This window comes from Oreochromis aureus, linkage group 22 (assembly GCF_013358895.1).
Source record: "Oreochromis aureus strain Israel breed Guangdong linkage group 22, ZZ_aureus, whole genome shotgun sequence".
NCBI lineage: Eukaryota > Metazoa > Chordata > Actinopteri > Cichliformes > Cichlidae > Oreochromis > Oreochromis aureus.
This window is the reverse complement of record NC_052962.1, coordinates 28,001,033-28,017,975: the sequence shown is the minus strand read 5'-3', so window position 1 is coordinate 28,017,975 and position 16,943 is coordinate 28,001,033. Positions and strand designations below refer to the sequence as shown.

Below are 16,943 nucleotides of genomic sequence, written 5' to 3'. Positions count from 1 at the left end.
TGCCATTCAGTGACATTTGAAACATTCATTACTGCGTTTGTAGTTTCCGGTCCCTCCATTCCAGTTTGTCATGATATTGTTAGGGTTGTTGAATGAATACCTTTAGTTTAGAAACATATCCACCAGCTTCACTCCTTAGTAATGATTGACACCGACATTACGCAGTCTTAGTTAAAGACTCCCTTGAAATTATGTAGCACTTTTCTACTCTGTTAAGCACTCAGAGTTATTTTTACTACAAATCTCATTCTCCCAATCACACATGTACAAATGCAATGTTCACTATCCTGCCCAAATATACTTCAGCATGCGGAATGAGGAGCAGGGATCCCCCCAGTGACCCTCTGATTGGTAGAGGATCTGCTCTCCCGCCTGAGACAAAGCTGCCCCTAAAGAAAAAGAAATAACAAAGCTGTCCTAAAGCATCCCCTAAATAAACTCCTACTGTTATATCATGGAGCAGTGACTTCAGAGGGGCACAAAACCCTCCTGACTCAGTTAAGAAGCTTAATCATTTGTTTTGTCTTTTGTTAGAAATATGTTTTTTTCATAGTTTCTTTTTAACATTAATTGCAACGTATGCTCATAATTGAGTTGATACACTCCTCATTAAAGGGATACAAGCACTAACCCCACCCTGTGAAGGGTGTACCAACACAGAGCAGAACAGCTACCTGAACACTACTCCAGTAGGAACCTGGAGACCTGGTTCCAGGAGAATAACCTCCTCCTAAACATCAGCAAGACTAAGGAGCTGATCGTGGACTTCACTACAAAGCAGGCAAGGAATTACAAGCCCCTCATCATCAGTGGCACGCCAATGGAGAGAGTGGACAGTTTCCGATACCTGGGTGTCCACATCACTCAGGACCTGACATGGTCCTGTCACATCAACACCCTGGTTAAGAAACCCTGTCAGCGTCTCTTCTTCCTCAGAAGACTTAGAGACTTCCATCTGCCACTGAGGGTGCTCAAGAACTATTACTCCTGCACCATCGAGAGTGTCCTGACGGGAAACATCTGCACCTGGTTTGGGAACAGCACCAAGCAGGACAGACGAGATCTGCAAAGAGTGGTGCGCTCGGCCGAACGCATCATTCAATCAGAGCTTCCTGACCTGCTGTCCATCTACACCAAGCGGTGCAAGACCAAAGCTAGGAAGATTATGATGGACCTCTCCCATCCCAACAATGGACTCTCCCACACACATCACATCACTATAAGACTGGACTCTCACACACATCACATCACCACACGCACTCTGGTTTTTCTTCATTCACACTTCCTATAATTTATAATCTCTTTCTGATATTTGCACATTTTTACTGTAAATTTCTACGTTAAATCTGTAAATTTTGTAATAACCTGTAAATTGTAAATACTGTAAAACCACTGTCATTTAATGGTCGGGCATTGCACAGCTACAAGCATTTCACCTCATGTCATACTGTGTATGGTTGTGTGTGTGACAAATAAAATTTGAATTTGAATTTGAACTTTTTTTTTATTTTTTTTACCTAAAAATGCAGCCAATGCCCTGGGGCCTTTGGTACAACAATCAAAAATACTACTAAAACTAAAATGACAGAATAATCAGTTGTGTGATATCACACAAATTATTTGTGGCAGTGTAAAAAATAGTTTGTCTGCCACAAGAAAGAGAAGAACACCACAGGCCTAAACCCTGCAGGCCTGACAGCAGGAGGTGTATCGCTGCTCGTGTTTTCCACCTGGAGACAGACAGCGTTTACATTGCAATCTGGCTTTAGAAGATTTTTAGCAGTAATTGTGACAATAACACACACAGCAAAACAACGACTACACTACACACTTGCTACACACTCCTAACACACTAAACGTCACACATCTCAAAACTCGCTGTTGATATTTCTCTCTTTCGCTCGCTCTTTCGCACCGCCATCACTCCCAAAATTTCCCCCTTTTGCTTAACAACCAAATTCCATGTGTTGCCATATAATTTTTTTGACTAGTCAACATGGTACATTTTTCCTCCAGTAGGAATGGGGAAGGGGTGGCATTTTTTCCAATTTATTTCGTGCTGTTCTTAGAAAATGCCTTTTACCGTTTCTTCCTGCACTAAACATGACGATGGTATTCAGAAAAAAGCATTGCGTATGTTTTTTTGCATCATAACTCTGTTTTAATTGGCCTATCGATACAATTTAACATTGGCATAAAGTTTTAAGTCTGAACTTTAAGTTGAAATGGAGACTCAGCGTGGCTGATGCTTGTTGCTATGTCAGCTTAAATTGGTCATTTGATTTGGAGGTGCGGATTATATGACAGTGTTCAACATATCCTTTATGATGAAGATAAAGGATATGTTTCAGTGCAGTTTTTCCAAGTGAAGGGTGAACCTGAAAACAGCAGGGGGTCTTTGAAGAATACAAATGTTTTGTGAAGAAACACAGAAGCTAAACACATGGAAAAGAAAACAGTATGAGAGTAGATGGTTAACTAGTCTGAGATTTGTTTTGTGTCTTTGTTCCAGGTTCAGATAGAACAAGGTGTTGGGATTGGGATCCAGTTACATGTGGCCACTGGGAGGAGGAGGGGGAGGAGGTGTTGGGGGAGGTTGCAATTGATCATTGTTCATCTGCTTTGTGTCAGTAGAGCGAGTGCTGATACGAAGAAGGCCCAGGCGGCGCATTTCGATCGGTGAACTGGGCGGGCTAGCCTGGCCTCGCAGTGATTGAGCCACCATGCTGCTGTCAAGCTCACCCTCTGCCAACCAATCAGGGGTCTGCAATGAATCCATGGGGTTCAGATCTGACACAAAGGCTGAGTTCTCAATCCCACCTTGACGAAAGAAAAAAAACTGAATTAGTACCTCAGGGTTCAATATTGGGGACATTGCTGTTCTCTGCATTACATTTTTATACAAGTGACACTGATATTGGCTGCTCATCCCTTGCAGCTGTGGTCTGTTTTCTCTCAGTTTCATACAGGATGTAGAAAGTAGATTATTTTACCTCCTGGTCTGGAATCTCTCATGGGGAAAGAAGGGTATGGCAAGTCACAGCCAGAAGCGCTATCTCCCTCTGAGAACTCAAAGTCTAAAGATGAAAATGAGAAAATTAGTTCACTAAGATTTTAAATCTGAAAACAACAACAACAAAACAAGCCGACATACAAACCTTCCTCACACGAATAGCAGAGTTTAGTCTGGCTTACTGACTTTCCTTTTGGCATCTGTAACAGGAGAAAGAGCCATTTGATCACACGCTATGTTTCAAAAAATGGAAGGTGAAGTAAAAAAGAAACAAGACCAACACCCTTAACCATGTTACGAGCATTGATGTTACATAGTTTGTCTAGCAGAGGGCACTCTGCAACTTTTCTGATGGCAACAAACATGTTTGCAACACCACAAACAACAACCAGGTGAATTGAGGAAAGTTGGATGAAGTGTAAATAATTAGACATAACAAATGTATTATTACTAGCGTTTCATATATCTGAAAGGAAAAATGGTGGTATATAGGAATATTTAATATTTTAAAAAGATTTGTGTAGATATTGGCATGGAAATCTTATATCAACTCTGATAATAAACCACCACCTGGCCGGGGGCCTTTCTGTGTGGAGTTTTCATGTTCTCCCCGTGTTTGTGTGGGTTTTCTCCGGGTTTCCTGCTTCCTTCCACAAAGACATGGAGTTAGTGGGGTTACGTTAAGTGGTAATTCTAAATTGCTCATAGGTGTGAATATGAGTGCGAATAGTTGTCCGTCTCTGTGTATGAGCCCTGCGATGGACTGGCAACTTGTCCAGGAAGTACCCTGCCTCTCGCCCTGTGATAGCTGTGATTTCTCCAGGCCCCCCACGACCCAGACAAGGATAAGCTGAAGAGAATGGATGCATGAAATTATTCTCTTCTGCAAAACATGATAAAAAAACAAAAGCTCTGAAATATCAAATTATGTCTGCTAAAAGGGTATAATCCGAGTTTTGAAAAACAGTAATGATTTGCGGGTAGCGCCTTAATTTTATTCACAATAAAGTATAAAACTTTTGCCATTTTAAGAAAAATATTAGCTCATGTTGAATTGGATGACAGCAACACAAAAAACTTTGAACAGGACAACTAAAGGCTGGAAAACTAAGTGACACCAATAAGAAAAGCGTAGAGGAACATTTTGCAGCTGATTAAGTTAAGCGGCAGCAGGTCAGTAACATGACTGGAAGGAAAAAGAGCACCTTAGATAGGCAGTGTCTCAGAAGCAAAAATGGGCACAAATCTGCAAAAAGCTGCGTCTACAAATTGTGGAATAACTTCACAATAATGTTCCTCAACGTAAAATTGTGAAGACGTGGAAAATCTCAGCATCTATACCACATAATATAATCAAGAAATGTAAAGGATCTGGATTAAAAAGAGGCACAATTCTGCCATCGAAATCACTGCGTGGGCTCATTAACACTTAATCAAGTTAATCAACAAATGCAGGTCAAAGCTCTGTCATGGAAAGAAGAAACCATTTGTGAACATGATCCGGCAACTTCTGTCTTATGTGGACCAAAGTGTCATGGTCCTGAGTTTTGGACTGACCAGATGACATGTTTTTCAGGGAATGGCTTGCATATTTAAGCAAGACCATACTGCTTGTACAACAACATGGTTTCATAGAAGAGTTTGGGTGCTGAACCGGCCTGCCTGCAGTCTAGAGCTTTTACACACTGAAAACATTTGGAGCATCATGAAACAAAAAATGCAACAAAAATGACCCAGAATTGTTGAACATTAGACAAGAATAGGAAAACATTTTTCTTCCCAAAGTCCAGCTGCTGGTTCTCAGTTTCCAGAAGTTTATGTACTGTTCTGTGTGCTGGTACACAGTGGTAAACATGGAGATGTCCCAACTCTTTTGAGATGTATTGCTACCATCAACTTCAAAATAAATATCTTTCTTAAAATTCTACATTTTCTCAGTTTAATTTCTCAGTTTAAACATATGATATGTTTCATGATTCTATTTTGCTCTATTCTGAATAAAATATAAGTTTATGAGATTTACAAATCATTGGATTTTGTTTTAATTTACATTTTATACAACTTCCTAACTTTTTTGGAATTGGATTTGTACTAAAAATGCAAAAATGTACTTTTACTATTTACTATTTTGTACAACAGAAAACAGAACTGAAAATAAAGAATCAGTAAGGGCCGTATTTGCAAAACATACTTTTCTTCTTCACTGAACCTCACAAAGATATAATCAGCTCTTTGCTCTTTGTGGTAAACTCATTCCCTCTCTTTCTCTTTACCTTCTGCTGGTGTTCCTTCTTTGTTTGCTTGATGACTGTCTTTGGTGAACCAACCATCTTTGCAGACTGGAATGAATCCATTCGGTTCTTCATGGTTCTCTTTAAGATCTCCTGGACTTCTTTCTCATCTTTGTTGATTATAAAATCGCTGCGACTGAACCCGTGACGATGCTATAAACAAGAGGATGAGAAGCCAGTCTGTTACTCATTCATAAAACAAAACATGAAGACCATGAAGTCAAGCTCAGCCACAGTCCAGGCAAATCAGCTGATCGAATAGCTGATGTGCTTCTACAAATATAAATCTCAGGCAGCTTTGAGGTGCATTAAACTGCTCACAGTTGCATCTGTAACTTTGCTGTGCCTGACTTGATCAGTTGCATCTGTTGATGCTGATCCCTGGAGATATCTTTTTTTAAACTACAGTGGTCCTGACAGACATGTATTTTTTTTTGTATCTCCCACCACCCTTTTGAGCCTATCGGGGCAGTGGGGTTGAAGTTTCTCTCTCTTAAGACCGCTCTGCTCTTGGCTCTAACCACAGCCAAGTGAGTTAGTGAATTACAGGCTTTGTCTATTCACGCCTCTTCTTTACAGTTGACTCCTGGACTCACTCAAGTGTGTCTGAGGCCTTTAGAAAGTAGAGCTGCTGGCTTTAGGGCAGGCCCTTGTCATGCTACAGGCTAGTTCTTTGGATAGTAGAGGCCATAATAGCACTAAGGGCTTGCAGGCCCCCAGGGGACTCCGAGCTCACTCTACTAGGGGTATGGCCACATCCTGGTATTTGTTCAGAGGTGTATCAGTCCAGGGGGCCCTGATTACGGCTTGACAGGTCTGTCATAGACAGATGTGGTGTCATTGGTGTCATGGTCTCCGTGCCTGCCCGGCCGGCCCCACAAGGCTACATTTGGTGTTTCGGTTCTCTCTCACTCTCTCTCTCTCTCTCCCTCTCTGCCTGGGCGGAGCTCACTGTGGGCTCCCGCCCTTGGCCCACACACCTGACAACAATCACCTGTCATCACCGGGAGCACTATTTGAGGCTGGAACACAGATCCTCTTGTCGCTGGATGATTGTACTACTGATGTTAGTGTTCTCACAGCTCCTGTGAACTTGTGCTTCGTGATTTGTGATTAGTTTGTGACTTCCCTTCTCTTCTGCTTCAGACCTTCCCCCCCGGACCTGCGACCTCCCTGCCGTGTGAACGTGTGTGAGTGTGGGCAAGAAGACGTGAGCGAGTGTGAGAGAGCTACCCTGTGATTCCCTGGAGTTTTGGATTCCCTTCACTGTATATATTGTGCACTGGTGCCGTAAATAAACTGTTTTTTGGAGACATCTAACCGCTCTGCGCTTGAGTCCCTACAACCAGATCGTGACAATTGGAGCTCAGTCACTTTGATCATGCCAAAGCAATTCCCACAGTGAAGCACCTCACTCTGTTATCAAAGAACCAGGTATTACGTTAAGTAACCCATTCCTGTTTGGTGATCTATTTTAACTAAATGAAAGTCCAGCAATAAGCTGCTTTAGTAAGCCCTTCATGTAATGACTGAATGTGCTCATTACCTGATCCCTGCTCTTGTAGAGATGCTGATCCAGAAGGTGGTGAGCGTTAACTGCCTCAGCTTCCGTCATAGCCTTCATGGTGTGCTTGTGCATTTCCACACTCACTGATGGAATACGCTCTCTAATACAGAAGAAGCCAATCGTGTCAGTGATTTAAAGTAATACCAGAATATTAAAAGGGCTATCTCCACTCTGGTTTCCATTTTAAAAATCATCACCACCCAATTATATACTGGCTTGTAAGTCTGCTTTTAGCTCTCCTCTTATTATCAGAAAAATCCAGATTGTTCACCTCGTAGTGGACGTTGCATGGTGACCATTTGACATGTTCGCCCTCATGTCAGACATGTCCTCTGAGTATTCACTGTCAAACTTTTTCCTGAAATTAATAACGACACTTTCTTTACGGATAAATTCCAGTGAGCCTCTACGCTCGGCCTGCAAAAGAAGAAGACAGAGCTTTCTTTACATGTGACAATCTTATTAGTTTTCTTTAATGAGGACTTCAGCAAAATATACTTAAAAGTGCAAAATATACTTAAAAATGTACAAATGATGCTCACTTCAGCCACGTATTCCATGGCATCCTTGAGGTTAAGCTGATGGAAGACATTAAAAACTTCATCTTGTTTCTTCCTTGCAGATGGCTTCATCAAAATCCTCGACATCCACTTCTCCTCAAAAGACTTCCACCTTAGCAAAAAGAAAACAGATCACTGTAGCTTATTTTGAATGAAAAAGCATTTTGAATTTATGTACCAAGTCTTTTCTATGGTAGCCCGTTTCCGCAATAAAAAAAAAGGCTCCATAACTTGAAATTTCGAGTTATTTTCTCAAAATTTTGACTTATTAACTCGAAATTTCGACTTATTAACTCAAAATTTTGAGAAAAGTAACTCGAAATTTCGAGTTAGCGCTGCCAATCAATAATCTACGTGAATGATGTCATTTCCTTGTTACCCAGAAGCTGAAGCCCTCAGGTACGAATGCTTCAGCTAAGCTACCAGTATTACATCCAGTCATGAATGCACAGATTGCTGAGTATTTTCAGCGTAACTTAAAAATTGATGAAATCCTTCTGTTATTAGCTGAATCACATGGCGTTACTATCAGCAAACGTACTCGCGAAAGCGCCAGTTTGTTGCGATCCGGTTTTTCTGCTCTGATTGGCAGAGCTTACTCGAAATTTCGAGCTATTAACTCGAAGTTTTGAGAAAAGTAACTCAAAATTTCAAGTAATGTTTCTCCAAATTTTGAGTTACATTTCTCGAAATTTCGAGTTAATAAGTCGAAATTTCAAGAAAATAACTCGAAATTTCGAGTTATGGATACTTGTTTTTTTCTTTTTTTGAGTGGCGGAAACCGGCTTCCATACTTTACATACTTGCTCCTCAAGTAGTTGTGTCCTATTTGTCCTGATATGTCTTCTATGGCAACCAGAGTGTGATTAAACATCTAAAGAAAGGAGAAGGACTCTAATAACTGGACAGAAAATGGTTGTGTAGGTGAAACATGAGATGTTCTTTTGAGATTTACCTTGTTTGTCATTTTTTCTAGGAGTGTGAGCTCATTCACTTCAGCTCTCTTTACTTTCAGCCACGTGACCAGAGGTTTCATCGTTATTCCCTGCAACAGTGTGAAGCAGTAATGTGCAAACCTTTAACTCTAATGCAGACTGTGTAAAAAGATAGAAACTTATGTACACATTAGCTGATTAACAAAAGCCAAAATTTCACTACCTGCCAGATGACAGTGAAGTACACCACAATGAGTGTAGTGCAGACCATCAGGTTTTTCTCTTTTATCTTGTTTTCATCCAGCATCCCAGCCAGGCCATACGCAACAGCTCCTCGTAGGCCACCGTAGCTCATAATCACCTGATCTATGAATTCCAGCGGGACCAGCCTGTACCTGTTGAGGATCCAGGTGAGGAAAAACACACCTGCAGTACAAACACAAACACACAAAGTTATTTAAAGACTTTACACCGTCGTGCCTTTTTGATGTATTTTAGGGAAATTATGCATCCTTACAAATTAGTGTCAGTGCATCTTGGGAGCAGCAGCAGCAGAAAATGTCTTTGCATAACACACAGACTTTTTAAACCACAATGTGTGTGTGTGATAGCAAAAGGACCAAATCTCACCAATGAATCTATACACAAAGACGAAGAAGACTGTGAGGAGGATGAAGCCCGTGTTCCAAACCCAGATAACCTTATCGATGGCCGAGATACCGAGGAAAACAAAGATGATGGTTTCTGATCCATTGGCGAAAACCTTCATGGCATATTTGACAGTTTGGACTGAATGCTCATGCATGTTTGCTCTGACGTACTTCTGACATAACACACCGCAGAAGACAGTCCTACAGAAGGAAACACAAATGTAAACTTTGTGCATCTAAATATGTTTACTACATTTTTACATATAGAAAATGGATAAGACATAGTAAAAGAAATGATATTTCAATTGTGAAATACTCACGAAAGGATAGCAGACAGAGAAAGCATCTCAGCAGTCAGGTAGGAAAGGTATCCCATGACAAAGATGAAGCCTGGCTCGATGATCTGGATGTTTTTTGTGAATCTGGTCAGAAGTGAAATTAGTATGCCGAATGCTATGCCCACAAGGGAACCACCAAATGCAACCACAAAGAAGGAAACTGTGGAGAGAGAGTCCCAAAAAGCAAATTCTGTTCATCTGGACGTATCGTTTTCAGTGGGAGAAATGTTTCTTCACTCATGCAAGTGACTTCTTCACTCAGCCCTAGTTTATAAGGTTGGGGAAACCTGTAATCAGCTGCATGCACTGATAAATTCTATATTAACAGCTTAATAAATGTCATGTCTTACCTATTCCTTTAACAATTTCTGCAACATCAATTTGGGATCCTCCCAGTGACACAAATCCATCAAAAACATTGAAGAGCACCTAAGAGATGTGGAAGAAGAATTAATGACTGGTCATTTTGTAAAAAATGTTGTCCAGACTTGTCCATTCTAGCTTGTAGCAATCAACAGGAGATAAACTTCCATCACATTCTCACCATGGCAACGCCTTTTGATTTAGGTGAGGGTGTTGAGCATGCAGAAGACGGGATACAAGACAAATTCTTGTTAATGGACTATTACCCATGCTATTCTCACACTGGTGAAATTAGACATTACAAGGACTGCTTAATGTACTGGGTCACAAAAATATGTGCTAGATATGTGGATGTATCCGATGTGACGGTCCATAAGGAAATAAGCGATCTCCTGAAAGTACAGATCCAATGAATTCTAATGGGGAATATTATGATCTTATTGTGTTGACCATTTGTGTTCTCATATGCACTACCATCGGGTTGTATCTAGATATGTTCAGGAAGAGTTTTATAGTACTATACCCAAGCAGTGTTGCTACTTGCATTGTGAAAGCGAAGTGAAAGTGATCTCATGTGATGTTGTTCATCTCCTCCCTTCACCCCAAGGGGGTCATATATAATTGTTGGGGTTTTCTCTTCTTTTTTTTTGTAGTATTGTGGGGTCTTTTCCTTACAATATCACGTGTGTTATGAACTGGCTGTGTGCAGGCAGGAAAATGGGAGGGAGACGCTGACATAAATACACAGAAGGATAATCAGGGAAGTGAGGACACACGGGGAACACAGCTGACACAAATTAACATGACACCACAGGGGAAGCAAAACGAGATATGCTGAACATGGAAACACGAGGCCTTCACAATAAAACAGGAAACTGGGGAACATGACACAGGAGTGGAGGAGAGACAGACGAGAGGGGGCGAGGGGAACCCAAAGGAGCATGAGGGAGACAGAGTGGAGATGAGTGAGACATGATTGAATGGAGAAACATGGATAAACATGGAATAAACCACAAGGAGGGGAAACAAGGCACAAGAACTCATACAAACACATAAACACAGACGCACAGAGGAAGACACGGGGCAACGACACATGGGGAAATGACTAAATAATCAATGAACTAAACAGGGACCATAAGAAACTCAAAACTGGATAACCAGGCACTATGGAAATAAAGACTAGCAAAGAGACATTATACAAAGATCATAATACAAAATGACAAAAACACAGGGAAACTCAAAACGCTGGGTCAAATGACCCAGGACCATGACAAGGAACCTTGAGGCAACTGTTGTGATTTAGCGCTGTATAAACGAAACTGAATTCAATTGATTGAGATGTGTGCCATGACTTTAAAAAGGTGGTTTATGCTCGAAAACCCTCCAGTGTGGCTGAATTACAACAATTCTGCAAAGATGACTGGACCAAAATTCCTGCACAGTGCTGTAAAAGACTCATGTCCAGTTATCGAAAACACTTGATTGCAGTTGTTGCTGCTTTGGGTGGCCCAACCAGTTAGTTAAAATTGGAAATCAGGAAGGGGTCAAACACTTTTTTACACCACTGTACATAAATGATTCCATCTTCTTCTTAGTCCTTGTCAGACTGTTTACTCTCCCAGTGTGTTCCCTAGTGTTTCTCCTGCTCCTTTTGTTAATGTTACTTTGTTGATGGACTTTGCTGGACTTTTTATCAACCAATAAAGGTGTGTTTTCTGTTTATTTCTTCTTTTTCTGCATATCTGCATCTTGGTCCTCATCTTAACATTCCAAACGAGTCTGCAAGCGCCGCAAACTCATGACATCTCAGGCTTTATTCACCTAATTTTGAGACTATTGAGGACCAGATATTATTTACTCCATGTCCTGATATGTAAAAGAGTTATTTTCCTCTCACCATGAGTGTACATTTACAAAGACGAAGGAAAGAGCGAAGACTTCCTTTATTCTTCATGTCTATAAAATGTACATTCCTATGATGGATGTCTCAGCAAACTCACAAACTGTTATGCTACTTAAGTAATGCTAAACAAAGCAATGAAGCATACGAACCACTGTTACGCCGTCGTTGAGCAGTGACTCTCCAAACACTATGATAAAGAGGACACCGTTAACTTGGACCTGCTCAAACACAGCGATGACGGCCACGGGGTCCACAGCAGCCATCAGACTGCCGAAAAGAAGATACTGCAGCAGACCGATGTCCAGGTCACCTGTACAGATACAGAGATAGGATATACTTTTAAATTTTGCTCAAATGTACTGTAGCTGTGATCAATCTGCCACTTTGCTGCAAACTGAAATATATCACCATAAAATGCTGTGAGATTTGGTAAAACATTCTCATTTATTAGTACGATAAGTCCTACTAGGATAAGTCCATGACAAATCTCTCTATAGGCTCATCCAGCGGCAGTAGCCAGACTCAGTATTCTTAAGCCAAAGGAATAAGGGATCAGGCAAGCCCTGAGCTCCGTTAAACACAGGGACAGGTTTAGTTGTTGCACTTCCTTTTCTGCCAGGAATCAGCATTAAGGGAGGGGAAAGTTTACAGTCCGATAAAGTTTAAGAAATATGGAATTGCATAGTTTATTTTTAAATTTCTCTTTCTTTCACCTCGATTGTCATTATAATCCTTTAGTACATTAAACAACACTACAAATATGCTTTCAGTCTAAATATCCCAAAAAGGACCCTTTCCTTTATGTGAGCCGTGGCAGCAGGTTTGCTGAAATGAAACAAAATAAAAATCCTCTCTTACCCATGAGTCCTCCCATGTGACACCCCCACAGCGACAGCCCCAAACTGGCGGCATTCCAGCAGGTCCCAATGACAGCATAGACCAAGATGGCACCCAGGTTGGTAAAGAACAGTTTGTTTGGCATGTGGTAGCCTGCGTCCAGAATGACTTGAGGCAACAGGAAGTAGAAGAAGACTGTCGGGGTCAGCATGAAGGTTTGCACCTTGTCTGCACCCCAAATCATTCCACCCAACATGAAACCGAAGCAGATGAGCAGGGCGCTCTCGGGTATGACGCTGGTGACATGATGGTTGGACTCAATGACTGAGAGGAGAAAAAAAGATCAATACAGGGACAAGAACCATCAATCAACAGTAACAACCTTTGAAACAACCTTTGATTTTAAGCCAGTCTGCTTGTAGTCAGGTTGGAGCTGGCAAACATTCAAACCTTCACTGGACTGTAAGTAAACCATAAATATAAAACTTCAGTTGATCATTTGCAACTGTGCAATAATTTATTCATAATTAGGGACTGTGGACAGATATATAGCAGGTAAAATAAGTATTGAACACGTCACCAGTTTTCTAAGTAAATACATTTCTAAAGGTCCTACTGAGATGAAATGCACCAGATTTTGGTAACAACCCATCCAATCCACATATGCAAAGAAGTCAAACTATTGATGTCTAGAAATCAAGTCTTTTGTAATAATGAGGAATGACATGGGGATAAAGAATTGAAAAGGTGTAGAATGGGTGTTGCAAAGAGCTATGAAAAGTCATGACGGCAGCTGTAATCTATCAGTAATTACAAAGCAAATTAATATGACCTGATTCAGTCTCACCTGATGGCCTATTAAAAATGGTTTCCTTACCAAGGAGAGGCAGAGAAAACACCGCACACAGGAGAAAAATCTAATGATGGGTAAAACCACTGAGCTCTCTCAAGACCTTCACAACCTTATTGTTGCTAAACACACAGATGATATTAGTTAAACTACTAATGTCTAAACTACTTAAGATTCAAGTAAGCAGTGTTGGGCCCTAATCTGGAAGTGAAAAGAACATCATTTTAGCATAAACCAGCCATCACCAGGTGCTCCCGGCAAGATTTCAGACAGAGTCGCGAAAAGTATTATCAGAAGAATTGTCCATCCAAGACTTTAAACATGCAGAAGCATCTTTAAAGTTTGGTGAACAACATTTAGACACGGCTGTGAAATACTGGGAGAAAAAAGTCTGGATGATGAAAATGATGATGAAATGAAACAAGGGTTGATGTTCTAGCAAGACAATGATCCCAAACACACAGCCAAGAAAACTCTCAGTTGATTTAAGAGAAAGAAAACAAAGATGCTAGAATGGCCCAGCCAATCCCCTGACCTGAATCCAACTGAACATTCATGGAAAGAACTAAAGGTCATAGTTCATAAAAGGAACCCAGTGAACCTTCAGGATTTGAAGACTGTTTGTGTGGAAGAATCGGCCAAAATCACACCTGAGCAACGCATGCGACTAGTTTCTCCATACTGGAAGCATCTTGAAGCTGTCATTGTCACCAACAAAAGTTTTTGTAAGTATTAAATATATTTCAGTTAATGTGTTCCACACTTTTCCCCTGTGTCATTTGATTTTATTATATATAACTGAGGATCATCATTTAGCCTAGAAAAATAGTTTGTCACTTTATAAGAAAGCCCTTTGTAAAGCTAGAACATCTTACTATTCATCATTGATTGAAGAAAATAAGAACAACCCCAGGTTTTGGTAGTCAGAGCAATGTTGAGGCAATCATCCCTTTAACGTTAACTAGTAACGACTTAAAGAACTTATTCACAAATAACATTTTAACCATTAGAGAAAAAATTACCCATAATCATCTCACAGACATAACATTTTGTACAGCTACTTTCACTATCATTGATATTTATTTAGTCTTTTTCTGATCTTTCTGAGTTCACTTCAGTAATTGCTTCCTCCAAATCATCCATGTATCTTTTAGACCCCATTCATAAAATACTGCTGAAAGAAGTCTACCATTATTTAATGCTTCAATCTTAAACTTATCTCTAATAATCGGCTATGTACCACAGACCTTCAAGCTGGCAGTAGTTAAACCGTTACTTAAAAAGCCATCTCCAGACCCAGCAGTCCTGCTAATTATAGGCCAATCTCCAACCTTCCTTTCATATCAAACATCCTTGAAAGAGTAGTTGTCAAACAGCTAACAGATCATCTGCAGAGGAATGGCTTGTTTGAAGCGTTTCAGTCAGGTTTCAGAGCTCATCACAGCACAGAAACAGCTTTAGTGAAGGTTACAAATGATCTTCTTATGGCCTCTGACAGTGGACTCGTCTCTGTGCTTGTCCTGCTAGACCTCAGTGCAGCGTTTGATACTGCTGACCATAATATTCTATTAGCGCAATTAGAGCACGCTGTAGGTATTACAGGTACTGCGCTGCAGTGGTTTGTATCATATCTATCTAATAGACTCCAATTTGCTCATGTAAATGAAGAGTCCTCTTGACACACTAAGATTAATTATGGAGTTTCACAGGGTTCAGTGCTAGGACCAATTCTGTTTACATTATACATGCTTCTTCTTTCAGGCAGTATCATCAGAAGGCATAGCATACATTTTCATTGTTATGCCGATGACACTTAAAGATATAAAGACGATGGATGACCTCTAATTTTCTATTTCTAAAATCTGATAAAACTGAGGTTATTGTAATCGGCCCTAGAAATCTTAGAAATATGGTATCTAACCAGACTCCTACTCTGGACGACATTACTTTGGCCTCCAGTAACACTGTGAGGAACCTTGGACTCATTTTGACCAGGACATGTCCTTCAATGCACATATTAAACAAATATGTAAGACTGCTTTCTTCAGTTTGCGCAATGTCTGTAAAATAAAAATATCCTGTCTCAGAGTGACGCTGAAAAACTAGTTCATGCATTTTGTTTTTTGCTTCCAGGCTGGACTACTGTAATTCATTATTATCAGGATGTCCTAAAAACTCCCTGAAAAGCCTTCAGTTAATCTGAAATGCTGCAGCAAGAGTACTGACAGGGACTAGAAAGAGAGAGCATATTTCTCCTATATTGGCTTCCCTTCATTGGCTCCCTTTTAAATGCAGAATTTAATTTAAAATCCTGCTCCTCACATACAAGGTCTTGAACAATCAGGCCCCATCTTATCTTAATGACTTTATAGTATTATTAGAGCGCTTCGCTTTCAGACAGTGGACTTGTTGTTCCCAGAGCATTTAAAAACAGTATTTTTTAATAAATATTTTTATACATTTTGTGAGCTCTTACTTTACAAATAATTAAAAGAAATAAACAAATGAACCAGTGACAAAAATAGATGATGCGAATAACCTTAACTACACACAACATCTTAAAAAGTTCTTGGCTGCAGAGGCGTTTATGATAGATGTTGGGAAAGAAGAGCCTTTCATGAACTGGAATTTGCAAGACTTACTGAGTTTGCCGAGCCAGGCAACCAGGATCCACACGGCCACCAGGTACGGTGCAGTGATGTGATGCCACTTCCAGGACACAATACGCAGTGTAGTGATGGCTGCCGCTCCATAACCACCATCTCCAGTTGCGTTAGAACTTGAGCCCATCCCAGTGTCTCTTTGTGTGTTTTGGGTTTCTGCTTCTTCACTCGGCAGGCTCAAGCCTCCACACGCCATCAGAAACACGCAGAGAAAAAGTTTAAATAGCCAAGAAGTTGCCATTCTTGGGCAAAATGCCTTAAAACTTCAATCAAACTGTTATTTAGACTGTTGACACAAATGCTCTGATCTCATTCCCTTTGCTGTGCCTTCTCCTTCTCACTCAGCTCACTCTCATTGTCCACCAACATCTACAATCTTTTATCAGTTCAGAGCATAGTATCCACTCTCTGCTTTCCTTTCTGTGAAAAGGATACAGCTTTTCACAGCAGGTGAAGCTCAGCCCATTATGTTGTTGGTCTTTCTCCTCCCACTTGTGTACCCAGATCAATCAGTGTGGCCGCTTCACTCACTGGAATAATTAAAGTCTGTAAATGCCTTTATTACCAAGTTTTCCCAAATATTTAAATTCTCTGATGGAGTTGATTAAAGTATTTTGGAAGAACCTCCTTATTTACATACTTTTAAAGCTCTTTATAAGTTTAATTGTATTATAGATAACAAACCTTGATATGAGCTTGTTTGAAGCAGGAGTAGTGTATGTGCACTTATCCATTCAAAAGAAAGAAAATACTGTAACTTTGGCCACCAAACATAATTTTTTTTCCTAGGTTCACACTTAGTATGGTGTTATGACAGGAACATTTACAACAGCTGAGTCCCATATCATCTTAACCCTCGTGCTGATCTTTTTATCAACTTAAGTTCTTGTGAACATTACAGTTTTTGAACAGCTTATGGCCTATATGTCTGATTAATCTGAGTTTATATCCCTTGAATTTGAGTTCTAAAAAA

At 40.3% G+C, this 16,943-nt stretch overlaps 1 protein-coding gene across 1 annotated transcript; it reads right to left on the bottom strand.

Moving 5' to 3' along the window:
• Nucleotides 1–2,125: 2,125 nt before the first annotated feature.
• On the bottom strand, nt 2,126–16,211 carry LOC116315549 (sodium/hydrogen exchanger 3-like). Its single transcript, XM_039605414.1, has 16 exons — nt 15,950–16,211; nt 12,479–12,781; nt 11,770–11,930; nt 9,705–9,783; nt 9,337–9,514; nt 8,997–9,217; nt 8,590–8,792; nt 8,387–8,476; nt 8,235–8,305; nt 7,414–7,543; nt 7,143–7,288; nt 6,851–6,971; nt 5,287–5,457; nt 3,159–3,213; nt 2,994–3,077; nt 2,126–2,820 (listed from the first exon to the last, which is right to left on the bottom strand). Exons 1-16 carry the CDS (start codon nt 16,209–16,211, stop codon nt 2,549–2,551), a joined length of 2,547 nt encoding a protein of 848 aa, XP_039461348.1. The 3' UTR covers nt 2,126–2,548.
• Nucleotides 16,212–16,943: the final 732 nt, after the last annotated feature.